Raw genomic sequence first — 20880 nt, 5'->3', positions numbered from 1 at the left:
AAAAAAAAAAAGGATGTATAAGGATCAGGAACTTCTTAGGGAATAAGCACTCAGTAATATAAGGTAAGTTATGGAATCTTTATCATGGCTTTCATCAAAAGAAAGTAAATCTGTGATGCAACACCACTGCTAGACTCCAAGTGAGCCAGAGGATACCTCCTTTTAATGTCACAGAGACGTTTGTAACTTTGATTACTTTCTCCCTGAGGATTAAATAACGACCTCTACAGGAAAACTTTCACTGAACTTGAGCAGGAAGAACCCTGAAAATAAGCAGATACATAGGAAGAGAGAAGCACCATGTAATTTATTACAAATTATTTTTGTGCAAGATCCTTTCCCACTCTTCAATCTACTTTATTTCTCAGCCTTTACCAAATGTATTTACTATATGCTGTCTGGCTAATTCACTGGGTTTATCATGTTAAAAAATTACCCTGTAAGATGCTGAAATAGAATAATCCACATTTTATTAAACAGTATTTTTCAAGATTAATGTATCACTTGTCTGTCAGATATTTCTGATATTTTTGGATCATATATACAACAATAGCAGACTCCTGCTGACTACAATCGATTTTAGATTACAGCCAACACCCCCCCCAGCCCCACCCCAAAAATATTTACCTTTTGGCCTTTCTTGTAACTGGTCAGTTTCTCAAATTGCATGTCTGAGACATTTGAGATGTGCTCAGTAAAGCAAACTGTGGTTGAACTACTCTCTACAACACAGATGAAAAATAGAAGGGCTCTATGTAATCACTACTTCACCCCAGATTTACTTTACATGGCTTCTGCTCTAATGATCTCATTGGAATAAAACAGGAGTAAAGAGGAACAAAGGGCACGAGGGGGGGGTGGGGGTGGTGGTGTGTCAAATTAAAAATCATGAAAGCCTGATGAAAATACCTTGTTAGGTATACCTGAAATTGCTGCAGTATTTTCACAGTACCCATGACTTACACTTGTCCCAAGATAAATCATAGTTTCGTATCATATCATAGAATGATAGCACTGCAAGCAGGTAATGTCTATTTAACCCAACACTCGGCTCAATCCCTGTAAGAACTGAGCAAGTGTAAGCACAACATTCTATCTTCAGGCAGCCTAAAAGAACTGTAGAACAACTATGTATGTTCATAAAAGCAAGGCTTCTTCAGACCGATTGCTATCATATACGCTACACACTGTGCTATATGATGTCATATTGTTGAAATGCATGTGACTAGTATAAAAAAACTACACTATTTATTACACATGAACAGAGATATTTCTTTATATGCTGCTTAGCTCTTCTCCGGACATTACAGTTCAAGGAATTTTGGAAATTTAATTCCAAAATTTTCCAAGTTTTCATTCTGCATGTCAGTCTATTTCATCTGAGAGCAGCTATCTAGCCTTGTTAGCAGCCAAAAAGTCTGAAACTGTATCAGCAAAGCAGCCTAAAAGTAACTAGTGCAATAAACACCCTTCCTCTGCCTAAATTCATCCTCCACAGCTCAATCCCTGCAAGGAAAAGAGAGATCTTTACCTGTGAAGTACCACTGGCTTTTCTACAGGGTGCCCCAGAAGATCCTGAATACCGTCCCACTGTAAATATATCAAAGACTTTGTGTTAAAATGAGGCACAGGAAAACTCTTCTTTTTATCTAGGAAGAGAGCTGTATACATTTGTTTGTGACATGCTCATTTGCCAAATAACACAGAGGTTGTATTTACAGAAGTATTTTGTGACTGAAGCCATACTCAGTAATGGAAACTACCCATTACTAGAGCTAGAAAATCCTCTCAGGGTTTATTATCATTTTTGTCTCAAAATAGCTTTGAATCAGAGTTATTAATATAAAAAATTCTATGGGTCTTCTGGGTAAAATGTAGCTGGAAAGTCTTTTAGCATTTCAGGGACATCTCAGGGAACAAAGCAGCTGTGGGAAACCTCAGCAAGATATCCTCTTACATACCTTTGCAGAGGGAAAAATAGTATCACTGCTACCTCTCCCAAAAGCCTTTCCCTGATTTAAGCAACAAGTTTGGAAAAGAAGAGGAAAGCTGCACTGTTTAATGATTGGGAATGTCCAGAAATTTTCACCACTCTAAGCACACTTAAGAAGCTGCAGTTTCAAACACAAGACTGAAATAAGTCAAAGCACTGAAGAATGCAAGTAATTCAAATCAAAAAGCAAAGAACAGCAGCTTCCAGGTTCCTGACTCGAATTTTTTCTTCCTAATATGAGACCCAAAATTCACCAAGGAAAGTCTTCATTTGGCACCCCAGGAGCCAAGAGAGCAGTACTGACCCTGGCTGAATGTTAACTGTAGAGACACTGCTGAACATAATTTTTGAGAAGTTTTTCAACTTAATGTAGTTCTCAAACATGCAGCAGCAACTTCCCAGTTGGGAATTTCATTTAGGTAGTAAGGCTATACAGTCTTCAAGGAGTCTGCTGTCATCAGGAGGTGCCACACTGGCAGTGACATTTTTGTAAGGCCTGCTGCTGCCTGAGAAACGTCCCATTACTGGCACGCCTCAGAAGAAACTGGAAGGGCACTGGACCCTCTTGGTTAAATATTAAATGTCTTCAAGAGCTACATTAAGTAGAAAAGCTCTATGAAAATTTTGTTTAGAAATATCTCTTCCAGCTAACATTCAGCCACTACTGCTATCGCTTTCATATATCACTTATTTTACTGTTCTATGTCTACCTGCAGCTATCTTAAAATGCAAAGCATGCAATAATTTAATTTACTAGAAGTGTGCTATTATGAATGCCTTCAATCCTTAACACAACAAAATGTTTAAACCACAAAACATACATTAATTTTTGTCCTTCAACTTTTCTATTTTGAAACAACATGACACAACTGCTATTATTTCTTCAAAGCATACTGCAAATTCAGCATACATAATTTAGATGGTTTAAGAAAGGAAGGAAAACATTCAGTTCTGCACAGACTTACCTTGCTGTATGTTGTACATGTTTCAGTCTGTGAATCAGCACTATCTATGAAAGAAAAACAGAAAAGCCTTTATAGCTTATGCTTGAACAGTCTCCTATATAATCCTGTGTTTTGGGAGGTTCATTCAGATAGCAGGAGACATACAAGCACTAGATCAGTTGATATACAAATTTACCAGCATTTACTAGCAACCAGAATTGTCAACAACATTGATTAAATGCCACTTAAGGTGATTAAACAAAACTGCCTATTTACAGCAAGTTCCAACACTATATGTTTAACCTGTAATCTTACATAGAAGAATGCCAGTGTAAAAGAAACTACATCTCTTTGCACCAAGTTAACATGCCTAGCACAGCTACTCATTCAGATAACATGATGTGCCACTCATCAAGTCCAAACACTCTTGGAAAGGAAGCTGGCTAAAACTGAGAGCTTGAGACTCAGCAGCTGGCAGACCTGAAATAAACTAAAATGCCAGTCTTTTGAAAACAAAGATAGCAGACAGCTTGGGAATTGCAGTCTACCTATTGAATAATAAAAAAAGCTGCAGGTGAGGACAGCATTGCATTTATGCTTACAGTCTTAAAAATAAATTGTTTGCTGGTGGTTTCAAGCACTATTTCTTACGTACATTTGGGGACTTCTGAATTCTGAAAGCACCTTCCTGAAGCAGTGGAAATGGACCTAGACACTAAAGTCAAACATAGTAAATGGTCTTCAATTTGATTGAAAGCTCCTCTGTATTTTCTACCTGCTAAATAAACATGCTCTCTTTATGTCAAAAGAGTCCACTTGAACTCTGGCTGTCAATTTATTGCCTGAAGTTGAACTACGGAAGGGAGTTAATAAAGCTACATCAGGCACTGCCACCAGATGGAAGGAGGTGGGCTCTTGATAAATTTTGTAACATTTGTTTTCAACTTGTTACATGTCCTGAACATAAGCTAGAGACCAGAAAGGTGAATTAAAAAAAACCCAAACACACCACCACACAAACACACCCCACACCACCAAAAACAAAACCCCAGACATATTCAGAAGAGATTCATGCCACTACTTGAGGTGAATAAAAATAATCAGAAATTAATGCCTTTGAAGTATTGCATAATAACCTAAGGGAAAATAATTTAAAAAGTGAGAATTTTCATGCTTATTCTCTTAGCTGAAGTACAAATCAACTTTCGTATAAGCTTGTATACACAGACATTATTTTTCCAGGTTTTTATTCCTCTACATGCTCAAACTGCTGTGACAGCCACAGGAGAATTGCACTTTACGCAGGGAAGCGCTTTCAGTGAAAACCAATCAAAATGAAGAAAGCATCCCTGGCCAAACCCTTAGCCAGCATCCAGTATTCCCTGGATAATCAAAATACACAATTTCTCAGTACACCCGTTAATTCTTACATAAAAGAAGTCTACCTCGATCACTATGATCTTCAAACAAGGTTCTCCATGCTTTGTTGCAATTACTTACATGCACAGAGCTGGGCACATCTAAATATCTTGTAGAATTCAGCACTACTGATAATACATGTATCTTTTCAAGTTGAGATTTTCAAGTGAACACAACAGACATACTTTGTCTACAGCATATAGAGCCAACATATTCCGGATGTTTGTTCTCATTCCCAGCTAAACCAGTTTATATTAAATATAATGAATAAACCTTTTAAGAGTGAGTTCAGGATTAAAAAGTTCAACAGTGGATTGGACAGACCAGCTCAGACTAACACTGCCTTACAGATTTTGAGCCTCCAGGTACAAGGTAATTGATTTTAGCAGAGTGGCAGCATTACACAAAATTAGTGATGTTGCAGCTAAATATTCGTATGATTCAAGTAAGTAAACAAGGTAGTGCCAATAAAAATCAGAGAACTGCTAACTTGTCCTGAAGTATCTTTTTCACTTAACAAATAGAAACCTAACCCTGAAGTTTCTCCTCTGTCTCAATGACTTTCACCGTTAGCATCCTCTGATAATGAAGGATGCATTAGAAATGAAAACTGATCATACCTACCCTTTGAGCATTTTGTGGTACATGCCCCCTGAAGCAGGACAAGAGATGAACTACTCACCTCGCTTAATGACTAGTGGAATCTTGAACTCACAGCGATGGTAACTAGAAAGTGCAAATTGTAAAGCTATTAGAAAACAGAAGACCCAAAATAAACTGCACAGTACAAACTTAGGGCTCTTAACCAGTTTAATGAAAAGTCACATGAATAATAAAATGTGTCTCAATGCTAACAGATTAAGATAAAAAGTTCTCATTTCTATTTTCTATATCAAAAAAGGCAGCAGCCTAGCAATGTCCTAACATAATTTTCTAAAGGACACAAAAGGTCCTTCAGCACAAATTACTCTGCTGTTACACAGAGTGGATGGAGAAATACTCAGCTTAGAAACAGTACCATAGATTTCTCTGTCACTAACGCCAACTGCCTGAAAACATGTTCGCTTTAATTGGACATCAAATCACTTATTCCGTAACTCATATCACTCCCCTGAAGAGTTCACATTTAAAAAGTATTGAAAATATGTTCAGAAGCATGAGAGAATTTTTTTTTTAATCACTAACTGAAATAACGTCAGGAAAAAAACAGCAGCCTACCTACCAGTAAATGGACACTCTTGCTAATACAAAGTTTGCCTCTAGCAAGAGAGTGTGCACATTATAGTTGTACCAAGAACTACCTTACCTCATTTACTGCTTTGAGACATACTTGACAATATAAAGGCATTTAGAAGTTAAAAGAAAATAATAATTTAAAAAAGTGTGCTAATAATGATGGCTGAAACCTCCATGGGTTACCAGAATCACCAAAAAACACTTGGGGAAAAAAAAATACTGGAATTCTGTAAAGGGAACATAAGATTTCCTTTCCAGGTGTTTTAAAATGCTCCTTAACAGATCAGTTCTTTACACTCACATGTTAAAGTTGTAATGACCAGGATAATTGGTATGCAGGACAAATTTCTTCACCTTGTGAGTGTTTGCATCAAAGAGAATATCCTGTTGAAGAAAAAACAGACAGATGGGAAGCAATTTGAATAGAGGAAGGTGGCTTTCCCCAAACTAACCTGAGATGAATTACAACAGTACCTGTATATAGTGATATGTATCTATCTCATTGGAACCGAATGGAACTATGAAAAGTAGTATTTGAAAATGAGACTATTTGTAAATTCAAATAAACACACATTTCCTCCAGCACTCAGTCACAATTGCAGTTTCATTTGCTAACGTTGGCAAGTTTTCTAAGGAGGTCTTGTCTTTCTGCATATTATTTACAGTAATGTAGACTAAAGCAAAATAGCTGTAAGGAGGGACACGAAGATTGAACTACATCCCACAACTCAGCAGACTTTCACAACTGATACACCTATCTCAGTTCTGTGGGACAGGAGCATGGATTTCAGAAACAAGAACTAGTATATCTATGCATCAGGCATGGCAGAGAGAGAAAACTTAAGAGAATGCCAAAGCACAAACATAAAGAGCCCTCCATCTACTGGTGCAGATGATAAAACGTTGCTGATTGAATTTGCAAGTGCTAGAGAAATGCCAGTGTTGTTCCTCGTATCCAGAGATTCCTAAGGCAGGGATCAAGAGTTTTGAAGTCTCCCACTTCCCACAGCCTTCGGCCTTCTGAAAGGATTGCTGCGTAGCTAAATCAAAAAACTTTACATGAATTTGTTTATGGAAGCTTCCCACTTACCACTCCAAGTGTGAAATAATTGAAGAAGTAGTCATTGCACTTTGATGGGACTTGCTTATGGGGTGAGGGCGAATGGATTTTCATCTGCAAGAAACATGTTTTTCGGGCGTATTTAATAATGCTTACAAAGATGAATGCAATTAGCAACATCACTACAATCAAACAAATTGCCATAATCTTATTTGAAGCACTTGTTCAAATATGTAAGATACTGTGCTTCATGACAGGACCATCAGCTGCTTACAGCAGCACAATGACACATCTGGTTTTTTCTTTTTAGTTATCTGAAATAAAAGGTTTACTCATATGCTGCTATGTAAAAACATTAGAAAAGGATCAAAGTATATGCTAAAGTTATTTTACATAAAATTAAAAAACAGGTAGTACACACTTGCTAAGGCTCATTTGGATTAAAAAATGCTCCCATTTTAATCAATTTTTAAACCAGTTAAAATGATGCAATTTTTTTTTTTTAAACAGATTTGCATAGATTTAGCTTAAAAAAGCTTTTTAAAATCAAATTATATAACGGTTTATCCTGGTGTATTACATGTCAAGTGAAGCACTCATAATTTGTGCTACATGGAAGTTTAACTTCACTGGCCTTGCAAAATGCAGGCCCTGTGATTAAACCGAGACAGCACTGAAGAGAGACAAAGTCCTGCGCCTGAATCAATTCCCTCACCTTATCTTCGGACTTGTAGAAGACTTTGTGCGGAGACCCCAGGGTGCTCAGCACGTCCTGGCACGAATCACCAAAGTACACACAACGCTCAAATACCCGCATCTTGGCATCGGCTAAAACACCTGGGCCACAACCTGAGGAATGGAAAACAACTCAAAATTCATCCTTCCTGATCAGAGAATACATCAGCAAATCAACACCAAAAACTGAGCATTCCCCTATTTACCACAAACCTGCTGCATTCTTTAGACAACAGCACCAAATGAAATTTAACCTTTTATTTTGCAACAGTTTAAACACTTATCAAAGTGATGTATGTGCTGACTGTTGTACAGATCCCCACCTTAACCTCCAACTTCAGCAATGCTATCTTCACTTCCTTGCCATTCACATGAATGTGACTTGTTTTCCTAGTCAGTCTCAATTTGATCAGCTGGTTATTAGCAGTAAGTACCAGGAATTATTTCTATCCTTAAAATATTCTACTTTAGCAACTAGACATGTATCTCCAGCTAAAAAAGTAATGCCTGTGAAGTGAAATTCCTAATCCATATTAACTGTATCAGAAAACATACATTCTTTACTCAAGATTCCCATAGTTTATTAAATCAATAGCAAGTATGCTCCTGTGCAAATAATGTTAAAAATGGATCCTGCTGAATAGCCATTACATAGATGAATGACTCACATACATTACTAGATGTTAAGAAATAGAAAGTTTGTGACCCCATTTGCTTTCAGGAATGCAGCACCTTACATTTATGAGAACGCATGTACATACATGCAGCAGTTACTGCAAAATACAGGATGTGCTCCAAATACACACTTAGCTTTTCTCACTATACATTATTTATGTAGCCAGTTACCCAATAAATCATAAAAATCCAATTGAGTCATCCTTGATTTCTTAATCAAGTTACTTCAAATTAATACACTTGCAGAGAAACTTGTGCTAGAACAGGTGTGTAATATGTTCTACAAAGGAGTTTCTGCAAACTTTAGCAAGACAAGAACAGCACACATCCAGATTGCCTCTCTGCAAGTTTTAGTCTGAACATCAGTGATATATTTTAATAATAATTTTATTCATTGACAACATTTCCTTTAAGCTGCATATGTATATTTTTAACTTGACACTCTACCTTAGAAGTGTCCAATTTCTCAAAATCATTTATATTATTATGTTATAGCTAACTCCTTCCCTAGTACACAAGGGTATATGTTCCCTGTCCTAGGCAGCTCTCCATTACCTTCCTCTGTAAAGAGAGAAGCAAAGTAACTTGAAAACATCTGCTCCATTTTATTAATAATTTTTTATTCTTCATCTTAAGTTTTCTGCTTTTAAAGTTTTGCATATTGGGAATGTATTCCAAGTGTTTTCTCAATATACCTACAGCTAGTAATCAGGAGAGGTTAAAAGCCGAGCCTGCTAATGAAAATTGTTAAAAACATCTCAGTATTTTTTCTTAAAAACTTTGTCAAGTCTCAAGTTACAGTGACTGAACAAGGCTCCTTTGCAGTGATCACATCTTTCCCTAATTTCTAAGCCCCTGTCCCCCTCTCTGAAAGCACACACAAGAGGAAGGTATTCATCAGCCTCTGACACTTTCAGTGCTGTCTCCTACAGCAAATGAAAACAGAAATGAATTTAAAGTGCAGTCTAAGGCTGCAGCATTTATGTAGTCTCTTGCTGGCATTTTTAAAAGCCTTTCAGAATTAATCACAAAAGTGTCAACATTATACAGCTCTCCAGAATCTCAGAAAAAGCACATGTACATAAGGTTTCTTGATTTCTTATGTTTTTTTTCAGTGAGGTACTTGAATCTGTTTTATTCTACATATACACCTGGAGACAAATTCCATTTCTGCAAACAGACTCTAAGGACTTGGAACTACAGAGGACACTGCTACAGTCCTCCGTGATTTCTCCAGGGCCAGGGAAATGCAGCACCAGGCAGACTCACCTTCACAGGGTTTCTACTGGGTTTTGTTTCCAATAGTTCAAAGTAAGGTATACAGAACACTTTGAAATCACCTGTAAAATCACCACGAATAACCTATGCTTAATTTATACAGGCTTATCCCTCTTTTCCTGAGGAAAGCAACCAGTTCAATATTCTGAGTGTCACTAATACCTGCAGTGAGTAGGCGAAGCCGTAAACCTGAGGGTCCAGTTCCATCTCTCAGAACATCAACATTCTCAGCATACACATTACCAAGGAAACAGCTGAGGGGCATCAAAGGAGCCCTGAAACCAATCATATAAAAAATGGGCATAGGATTTGCTTAATCTTCAAATTTTCCATTAACAAGTTGGTACCAGTTCACTGAAACAGAGCACATTAATTTTGACAAAGCTGCATTTAACTCAGACTGAAGATTAAAAGTTATATTAAACACAACAATCAGAAAGCCTGGGGAAAAAGGAAGAGGAATAAGGCAGCACTTAAATGCAGGACCTTTACTACTAATGAAACAAACAGCAAGTTTCAAAGACTCCAGAAATTGCAGAAACTGTATCTAGCCTTTGGATACCTCCTATGAGGACATACCATTTCAGACTTCTCTCAGGGAAAATAGAACTTGTACAGTTTTTAAAGATACCTACTCCTTGATATCCTACTCCTGCTCCTTGCATATCACCCAAATGCAGCAGAAAAGCCTTCTCTGTGATGCTCTCACTGCTCTTGGGAAGGTACTCCACAGCCCAGAATATGAATTCAGCTTGTGCAGGTAAGCCAAAAACAATTGTTCTGCTTTACTGGGACAGCTCTCCTTTTCATTCAATTACAATAATATTTGAGAAAATTATAACAGCCCCAAGAAAGATATTTTCAATGGAAGGGCCGTGTTAGTTTGTACACGCTCTGTAAAATTCACTTTTCTTATGTGAATTTCTCCTCTGTGTGAATGATATGAGCTGAAAGTCAGGCTTTGAGTTCTCATGCATACCAGAGCCCCATGCGACAATTAGTGCTTTCACTAAAGCCCACCACACCACAGATGGGCACAGACGACAGCATTTTCCTGAAGTGTACTTATTTCTAATCAGGAGACAATGTCTGCATAAACAAGGCTCCCTTCCTTCTAAGCAGTAATCCACAGATGTGTTAATCTTCTCCTAGCAATAAACCACAACTGTCTCTGCAAAAACTACCACCTTATCAGTTTGGGTATAAGACAAAAGGAAGAATTTACAGAAGTCCTTTCGATTTTTCATTGAGTAAGAAACCCCAGGAACAATGTTTTTAGAAAGAGCAAAACATCAGCTGTTGTACAATAAATTGCTGTTTAAAAGAAGACAGAATACAATACCACAGAAAACATTAACCATATTAAAACAGAACTATTCCATTAGTATTAGGGCATGAAGATTAGTTTCCTCAGAATAGTAAATTCAGTCAGGTAACTGCACATATATTGAATATATGTTAGATTATGCGTATGGCTTAAGCCTTAAAATACATTTTATTATTTTTTGTATAGTGGGAGAATTTAAGACCCTTGGTAGGACCCTGCCATGACATACATAGTACCAATACACTACAAAACTACTGACTGCCTACACCAAGTTTGATTTGTCTAGGGAGAGGTCGTTAGCACGCAAACAAAATGTAGAGTAAGAATAGCCTAACCGCATCTCTTACTAGATTCACTACATTTCCTCCTTTACTTCATGAATTCATTTTCAGGTCAATTGAACTAGCCTCCTACAGCTGAGCCAAGCTGATTTTATAGCAACATAAATCAAACCAACATTTGCTTATAAGGTCTGAGGACAACACCTATGGAAATCTGAAAGAGGTTGGTATCTAAAGGCATTCTGCACACTACCAAATTCATAAGACCCAAACTGAACTAAAAGAACAGTATGATTATATTTAGCATTCACAAAACCCTAAATAAATGAGGAAGAAAAAGTATATTTTAAATGATCAAAACAGCACAACCAGCTGTACATACTTGGTATCCTGCAAACTGTTTCCGTTGTAGATGTACATACGTTTCACAGTCGCACCATGTGGAATTTGCAGAGAGGCTAGACCGTGGGCAAAGTTAGGCTGTGGATATACAAAATCATTCTTGTTACATGACATACTGGACACTTCAGGTCAAAGTTATAAATTACATTAGAAATACAGTATAAGCTTACCAATTCAGATAATTCTCTAGCCAAAGACAAGGGGGAAAAACAACAACAAAAATCCCTTCTTGATGGTGTTTCTTTACATTACACCACTCCTGGATTCCCAAGCTGAGGTGAAATGCTCACTATGTTTATCCACCAAAAGATGGCACTAGTCTGACAACTAGCCATGGTGTGTACTGAGCATTCAAGTTTTCTTGGCTTGATCACTGGCAACCAGCAATATAAAAGTATTTCTACTGATACGCTGTATTTAAGTTCTAAGAAATTGGCTACCTTGAAGGTAGAACTTCTTTTTTCTCCCCCACTGCATTAACTTCAGCTTTTTAACATTTTTGTTTGTTTGTAAAATGCCTTTATCTGATGAACAGATTCTCACTCATTAAGTAGATTTTCCGCTCTCCTTATCACCACATTCTTACACATATTGTTTTGATAGGGATTTTGAGTGCTCTCATCAAATAGAAAGCATGCTAAGGAAGTCTGATTCATTCTTCTAGTGCAGTAAGAGCCTATTTCTTTCAACTCTGAAGACCTTCTTCAAGACTGTCAACATACTTTGCTGGCACTGAACAGAAAAGAAACTAACTTTGTCACAAGCAGTCAAGAAAACCAAGATGCACAATATGCAAACTATTATCCTGGTCTACTTTAGCGGACATTGCATAAGGTAAACACAAAAAATTATTTTTAGAAAAAAAAAAAATTAACCCAGAGCAATGACTTTCACTGCTGTAGGTATTTAGAAGGGAACCTCCACTACTTAGCAAATCTAGAGATGCCCTGATTTCAATCCTCTTTCTGAATTTGCCCAGAACATGAACACCTCAAAACACAACCTTCTAAAGTAGTCAGACTTCAGATTACTTTTTAACGTACTTACACCTTAGCAACAGAGAAATCTTCTCTAGAGCCATGGAAGTGCCTGGGCCATATATGCCTCATTTCTTAGCAGAGTGTGAGTAGGTTTTAATGTTCTCCTCACCTACAATTTGTTACCAGCTATATAAAAACCCCAAAGTTTTCTTCAGAGTTTTTTCATTTCCATAAGCAGAGATTACACTGCTTTTCTAACTAGTTTAGCATTCCTAGATGATCCTCTCTGAACTTGAAAGATTTTGACATCTTCAAATTTCATTTCACTCTTCAGTCTTTCCTAACGTTCCTCCCTGAAAGGATCCACAAATAGTCGTCTTCCCTGTGGACTGTTTCATACTACTTTGTATTCTAAACTATCCCATTTCTACCCAATTATAATCCTGGGGAGAATTCTGTCTTTCACTCTGTGCAAACAACATTTTACTAACCTCATTTGAACAACTGGATGAAAGACTTTGAGAATGCAAAATTATTTTCTCCACTGTTCTGGCAGCTATGAAGAACTGTATCATCCCTGAGGACCACACTATGTCCCTCTCAAAGCATATTCACACCAAGCATTCTGTAACTACCCCTAATTATTTTCTTAGTTAACTGAACCACGTACCAAAACAAGACACACAGATGCAATGGCTAAAATTGATTCTAGCAGTTTTATTTTAACATCTTTTAGTTTTAGGTAGTCCTGCAAGGAGCAGGGAGTTGGACTTGATGATCTTTATGGGTCCCTTCCAACTTGAGATATTCTATGATCTTTTCAAATCTTCAGAATAAGAAGTGACTTTCTTAGCAGTTCAGCCATTTAATTCATAAATGCCCTGAGAACTCTTGCATGAAAAGCAACTACTCTTTGTTGGGACATTCTTTTGGTTTGGCTTATTATGTTTCTATTTACCTTCCAGTATTTCTGAAACCTAACTGACCTTCACTACTGCTAAATAATAACTTCCCCTGGTTACCCCCTGTTCTCTCACACGTCAAAACACAACTACTAAAGTAGTAGGCTGTGACATAAAAGCATGTGTCATCATGTTGGCTGATTTCTCCCACTTCATTTTGGGTCTTTAGATGCTCCTTGTTATTTTAATACCATGCAGTATGCATTGTTTTTAACTGATAAACCTAGATAATACAACTGAGAGTGTTTCCATCCTCACACAAAACAAGTTATACACACATTTTTGTTAATATATGTGGATATCACTGATCTTGTTTCCACTATAGACAGTGATTTCCAACTCAGTTCAGAGAACACAGTAATACATTCAATTATTCAGTAACTAATCCGAACATCTGGTGAATATGCAAACAGGCGTTACAAGTAAAGCTCATTCATTTGGCTTTCTAAAAGCACTCATACTGAAGGATGCTTAAGATGAAAATGTATTTTATGAACTCTATCCTAGTTTAGTTGCATAATCACTTTGATGAGATTCAAAAATATCTGATAAAAGAACAGCCTTCCAGTAGATTGCTTAATATTTACTTATTTGCATAGACAGCGCTCATTTTTAGAAGACACTTTCCAACAACAGAATTGCTAGTCCCAGTTCATGATGCAAGCAAAACCTCTAAGCATATGCCTTCTGCTAAAAGGAAGAAAATTTTTAACTTCAAAGCTCTGATTACAGAGCATGAATAGGAGCACAACTGAGGAGTTAAATTCCTTCCAAATTACTGGTTTCTTTTACTTGCAGGCAAGACATGCTGTAGGTGATATTTTGCAAGTACCATAGAGGCAAAAAGAATTATTGCTGACCTCGTACTTCGGAGTTTCAGTCCAGGAGTCTAACTGAAAAGAAAATGACAGTCCTCTGAAATTGAGGTGAAAGAGTTGCTCAGCTGAATTATACACTAAAAGGGAAAAGAAAGTAAAAACAGAGTTACCAGAATAAACTAAAGAATTCTCCAGTTCAGATCTAACAGCACTTTCATCACCTCAATGAATTTACTACATCTTAAGATGCGGGAAGAACACAATTACATAGGACAATAATAGTTTTGCTTTTGATTTGTTGCAGTAGAAACACAGCAATAAGAGAAACCTTAGATTCATTAAGTAAGAGTTGCCTATGTAAGCCTGTAGGCACTAACCTATCCCTAATGAAACAATATGACACAATCAATTATGCCTTAATATCCCTAAAATAGTTTAAACAGCTACTATTAGTACAAAACAATTTGTTAATTGTTATGTGAAACACTTGTACAATATTAACCAGAAAGTCTTTTAGACAGATGTGGCCAGAATGCTGATAAATTCGTATTTCACACCACTGGGAAGCACGTTCCTGAGTAGGAGCTCACAGGTACCTCCCTGCCACTTCCACCTCTCCTCCACAAGAGGAGCTTCCTCTTCCATGCCCCATGAAGGAAATGTTTCAGACACACAGGTTCTAGGCCATTTACAATGATAATTAAAAACAGTATCACCAGAAACACCAGCTGATTGGTCAGCTTTTACAAAGAGCAGTAATAAATTAGAACATGCACAGACTTCCAGCTGTCATCACATCACGAGATGTCCCGATTTATTGCAATAAATTGCACATCATCAACTATAAACAGCAATAAAAGTCATCCCAGTACTTACTGTAACAAGACATACTATTTTGTGAGACTGTGGAAAGCTTAAAAATAATCCCAGGAGACTGGGAGCTTGGGAATAATTTTGGGATTGATGCTACAAAACTTCAACCTGTGCCTGGTAGCTGCTGGGAGGAACATAACTTTCTTCTAACACACAGAAGCTGGTTCATTTGCAAAACAGTTTGAAAATGGCAGAGGCAAAAAACAATAAAGAAACACTCCAACAAGAGAAGCTGCTTTCTTCCACTTTACCAAAGGAAATTGGTTCAATACTCTCTTTTTCTCTTACAATTTTATATTCAAGATGACACAGCATAGAGAGAAAATGCATATTCCCCCCCAACCCTTGACACACACACACAAAGTGCCTTTGAAATGTTCAACTTGAGACATGTCACAAGATATCTGGACAATGCCAGACCGCCCAGGATAGAAAAATAATAGTTGAGCAATAAGCATTAAGCTTTCAAAAGTCATCATTTGCCTTTTCTGCAGAATGTGCTGGTTAAGAGCATTTTCCCTGCTTGTCACTCAAAGGAAAACGTGTGGGGAAGAGGGAAATGTTTTGATTTGCAGGAAAATTACACAAATCTTTCTCATGTGATAAATTATGATGCATCTTTTCCAAAGCCCACAGCCAGCTGGAGAAGTGTTTTTCCCCTAGTCATGCCAAGTGTGATATCTGATTATATAAATCGCATCAGTTCCCATCCCCTGCAATGTTTGTTGATGTTTAGACTTAAAGGGCAAGGAATGTTTTTATCCTGAAGAAGTTCTCTCACGTCTCCTTCAAGATCGTACGTCACAGCCGCATGACTGGACAAAGCCTTTTTTTTTTTTTTTTAAATTTATTTACTACACAGGTACCCTGCAGAATAATTCCATTCAAAATTGCTGATAGAAGCAAAAAGACTGCTTCTTTGCTGCTGCACTCTGGGTGAAGGAAGGGGTGAGAGTCTGCCTTCCAGGAAAGCAGAAGAGTGTGACTAGCTGGAACCCATTTCTGTTGAGCAGGACAGGACAAAGCCACCGACACCAGCGAGCCTGCAGAACAGACACAGTCCTGATAAAAGCAGAGGCAGATCCAGAAGTCGGGTCTTCCTGGCATCAAACACAAAACTCTTCTGGCACCCTAGGGGAGCTTGGGCAACCTCTGAAGTCTCGAGAGTTACAGAGCTAGAAGACAGGATCTCCCCCATCAAGGTCACTGTGGCAGGAGGGAAGGATGTTTTTTTCTTCTACCTTATGACTTCAGTTCAATCCCACAGCCCTTATCCATGCTGAATGGCACTTCGGCAAACAGCCACATCCACGAGGACTCAGAACAGGATGTGATTTCAACAGGACCACTGGCCAAGAGCAAGCACTCCCCAGCAGGAGGTCAGGTCAGAGAATCATGGAAATGTGGGATAAAATCTTGGCTTGGATGAAGCTATTAACCTCCAAAGTGGTCATATTTCAGTCAGCCCCCTGACAAAGATACTACAATGTTTCAAACTAACATTAGCCAAAAAGTAATGAAGCTGGTTGCAATTTTCCTGATGACTCTTCCTTTTTAAAACCACTGATTTGGCAAAACCAAAACTGCTCACTGAAGGTCAGTTTCAACACAAAACCGTTGCTAACCTTTTGAAATATGTTTTGAAACTATCACTGTATCTTGTTGCAGGAAAGTTCTGCTGCAACCACCTTGGTTTTTAGCGAAATACAACATTTTGTTTGAAATTCTAGTGGAGGTTAACACAGAGATAAACAACAAAATACTTTTAAACTTAAAGGGCTTGCACTGGGGTTTTGGAGGAGTATTGGTACAGAGAAGAAAAGGGATGGTTATGTCATACTTTCATTAATGGAAACTGACATTTGGTACTTTGGTCATATTAAGAGAAAGGTTTCTCTTCCCACCTTTCTCTCCCCACCCCAGCTCCAATTTTTGTGGGACCTGAAAACACCATAATCATCCCTTCCACATGCTGAAAACCATTCTGGTTTTTTGTCTTTTCTGTTTCAGAAAACAAAGAAAAAAGGACTTATCAAAAACTTGCATTGCATGATACAGTTCAAACTGTTTATGACAGGCAGCTTAATATAGAGCATTTACTTCTGCTAAGTAGGCTGTTAATGGAAGATACTGAATTTCCAGTGAGGAAACTGAATAATCAAATGCACTAGTGAAATGGTAATAGAGGCCAACATTTCAATAAATACATTTTCATATCTACCTGTCATTGGATGAAAAGATGTTATGAAAAACTATCACCAGGTGAAGCAAGTGTGCAAGATTTCTTAATTGAATATGATAGGTGCCCAAGATCTGGCAAATTCAGCACGAGGACACGTGGTACCAGGCTATGCTTTTAAGTGCTTACATACAATTTTATGCAGTAATAAAACACACTATTGGTATCATAAGCAATGCTTACAGCTGGGTATTTATTTTTATCATTCATAGTATCACAATTTTGCAAGCAGTTCTCCTCTAAATATTTGCAAATAAACCATTGTCACAGAACAAGCTAAAGTTATAAACAGTTTTGTACATACTATTTCCATAATAGCTAACTGTAGTTCTCAGAGTTTCTGCCTAAAAGGAAATGTTAAGATCATGACCAAAGTGAAATTTAAAAAGGCTGATTCTGGTCCTTGGAGTATTATGGCTAGAAATCCTCTAAGCTTCATTTATCTCAATCTGATATTCATCTACTACAGCAGGCTTTTATGCGATGATATTACTTTAGCCACATGACCCTCCACAGTTAATAAATCCTGTTCTGTAATGTGCAAGAGATTGTCTGCAGAGAACAGAGACAAAGACTGGATATGCAATCGCCATCAATCACAAAGAACGCTAGCCTATTTGGGATCAGCCTGCCTACTGCAAATGGACTCAGTTAAGCTAAAAATAGAAAATGATGCTCTAAAAAGGGTATCTTGCCTATATGGAGTTAATCTTTCTTGTTATGCTAGTTTGTGGCTCCATTTCTTGAAGGTTCCTGAGCAGTTTAATTATAAATACCCTCTTCAAAGTTTCACCACTGGCTTATTTTCATCACCTAACAAACCCCTGAAATACACTCTCCATTTTCATATGTAAACAAGTTAGCCTTTTTCCTGCTACAGAGGTGGTGAACAGCCAAGTAGCTGTGCAAGAGTCAGAGTGGGTTCAGCCAGGTTAAACAGACTTGTCCTGGTTCTGGTCATGCTGCACGTAGGCTGACTTCACACCTCCCCAGTGCTCCCGCTAACAGGAAGGAGGCACAGGGAGATGCAAGCCAGTTATACACAGGCTCACACTCGATCCTGCCCTAGTAGGGGTATAACCACATTCTCAGAGCATGGAGCCTGAGTGAACAGTCCTGGCTGGCTCCACACAGAGATCAGCTCAAATGTCTGGATGTTCATGGTATACTTAATCCCTAAAGACACTTGAGAACTGACCATGCATAAGAATGTGTAAAAACAACAGCATCAACAACAAAGCTCAAAATTTTCTGGTACCGGCAGTTCAAAACAGTAATGATACCTGAATACGTATCGTACCATTCTGTGCCAATGACTCTCTGCCTCGCTATTTCACTTAAAGAACGTCACAATTGAACTTACAGTACATTTTACATGATATCCCAGCTATAAGAATACGACCATTCTGGAACACAGCTTCAGATCATTCGACAACAGAAGTGTCTACACACTTCTCTAGGCAGACACACAGGAAAGACTTCCTAGAAAGAAGTCTGTCAATCTAGGTATGCTTCTGATTCTCAGAAATACTTCAGCTTACCTCCTGGATGTGTTGCTCCAAATGACTGATCAATTTGTTCTATGGTTGGAGCAATTGCCTGAGAGTTAAAATGGACACCACTGAAAAAGAAAACAAAATGAATCTGCATTAAGAATATTGAATGGATGCTACAAACATTTAGCAATGGCAATACCACATTTAAACTGGAAGAAGTCTCCAAGACTGAAGGAAAGAGTAAACTGGTAATTTAACCAGGTGCTATGTTCAAGAACAGATAATTATCTAAATTCTTTTTTGACAGTTATTTTGTTTTTTTAACAAGAATGATTGAAAAAAATGAACTCAGGATTTAAAAAAAAAAAAGGGGGAGAGAAACCAATCACTGTAATCAAGAAGAAATCATGGGAGGTCTTAAATCACTTACCAATATTTTAACTTCACCTTAGTCAAGTCATAAACTTCAATCACCTGAAACACAGGAAACAGAAACATTACCATACTTCACACATTTGTGAATCGTTACAGAGGCAAATTCTCATCAAAAGGTAAGACTAGCTAGTGCTGCTCACTCCCCTCCTTAACAGAACTCTGCTAGGATAAATCACATTGACAGAGACAAAACTCCAAAAACTGACTCGGCAACTGTGATCTGAAACAAGTACTGAAGAACAGCTATGGGTTCAGTACAGTACCTCCAGACCCCATGTAAACCAGCACTGACCTGCAGAAAGTAATCTTTTCACTAATACATCAGCATCCTGATTTCTGCAAACATTACTCTTAAGCAAGTTCAAAGGAAAGTAATAGCAAAGGTTAGCTAGTTAGCAAATCCTCTAATGAATGTCAAACAGTAGGCCATTCCTTGGGTTGCTCTTATTACCCTGAAGAATGCCTGTGCAGGGTAGTCAGTCCTAGCACCGACTGCACTGTTCTAACTTTCCAACTCCTTCTAAAGTAAAAGATGAAGACAGGAGGACTAAGTAGTAGTATTCCATTTCAATACTACATAAAGACATTTAGCAATCTGTCCAAGCATTACAGAAGGTAAGCAGAAGAGCAGCCCACAAAGAATCAGAGCAAGCCATAACACCTAGTTCTGATACTTAGTAAATATTTTAGACCTTATTGAATACTCCAAGGAGCTCCCCTCTCTGCAGATGATATTATGTATGGATCCTTTGTTCTGAATACATTACTGCAAATGTGCATCTGAGATTGATTTAACATTATTTTTATGTGACTGTTACTGGATCTTGAGGCCAGACTGGGCTTTAAGCAGATCATTTTTGGCAAGTAACCATGGTCAAACACAAGATTCTTCCACCCTACATATGTGTTCCTGTGTCAGCAGGAAAAGGAAAATACGTAGAGCACATCATAACTGCTGTAAAGAAAAGGTAAAGCGCTTTTTATTGCTTTGTATAATCTTCCAACAAATCACTGGCAGAATTAGAAAGGACTCACTCTTTAGCTAGAGAATAAAGCAGAATCGAATAAAGCAGAATTCCCCAGGGAGCTTGCTACCAAATGTGGCTTTAAAGCCTAAAAATATCACCAGCTAAGAAGGAAGTCTTGGTTTTGGGAGATGCCCAGCAAATAACCCTAAATAAAACAACTTGCAATGCTTAAACCACTATATATATTAAAAAAAAAAAATCAACATTTAATGGTACACTGTTGACTCATAAAAAGTTGGAAGAGTTCTCTGAAGCACTTTCTTTGCTTGGGAAGCCCACACATTTCAGGATAAGTAACAAATGAACATTCTGGCAGAACCAACATACAGAAAAGCAAACAAATTTTTCTTCTTAATAAATATACTTTGAATTATGCTTCTTGGAAAAAGCTGGTTATCCAGTATTTTAATTCAAATGCAGTTTGACATGTCCAGCTTTCCTTTACTACACAGCTTGTTAAAAACAAAGGCAACTTTTATGAAAAGGTAGGAATTATTTTACATTTTTTAGTGACCTTGCACATCTTTTTCTGGGGGGAAAAGTTCCTGAAAATAGCGCAAACCACCCCACACACAGATCTAGTTTTGCAGCAACTACCAGAGAGCATCAGGCACTCTCTTGAAGTTCTGCTGTAACATGCTGCGGTGGTGGAAGACAAAAGGACGAGTCGAGCGAACAAGAAGGAGCAGTGCACGAGGA

The 20880-nt window shown here is 37.7% G+C and overlaps 1 protein-coding gene across 3 annotated transcripts in view; it reads right to left on the bottom strand.

Annotated features, from left to right (window-relative positions):
* The window catches only part of PHAF1 (phagophore assembly factor 1), a 38197-nt gene that overhangs the window by 4239 nt on the left and 13078 nt on the right, over nt 1-20880 (bottom strand). For all 3 annotated transcript variants that reach the window (XM_072872719.1, XM_072872720.1, XM_072872717.1), the window contains 11 exons: nt 19149-19192; nt 18764-18843; nt 14153-14247; nt 11331-11428; nt 9503-9615; nt 7368-7501; nt 6683-6766; nt 5894-5976; nt 5039-5082; nt 2959-3002; nt 1532-1590 (listed from right to left, as the gene is read on the bottom strand). In XM_072872719.1, coding sequence (XP_072728820.1) covers nt 1532-1590; nt 2959-3002; nt 5039-5082; nt 5894-5976; nt 6683-6766; nt 7368-7501; nt 9503-9615; nt 11331-11428; nt 14153-14247; nt 18764-18843; nt 19149-19192 — 878 coding nt within the window. The remainder of the gene's footprint in view (nt 1-1531; nt 1591-2958; nt 3003-5038; nt 5083-5893; nt 5977-6682; nt 6767-7367; nt 7502-9502; nt 9616-11330; nt 11429-14152; nt 14248-18763; nt 18844-19148; nt 19193-20880) is intronic.

Source organism: Ciconia boyciana, chromosome 9 (assembly GCF_034638445.1).
Source record: "Ciconia boyciana chromosome 9, ASM3463844v1, whole genome shotgun sequence".
Classification (NCBI taxonomy): domain Eukaryota; kingdom Metazoa; phylum Chordata; class Aves; order Ciconiiformes; family Ciconiidae; genus Ciconia; species Ciconia boyciana.
This window is presented reverse-complemented; position numbering and strand designations above follow the sequence as displayed.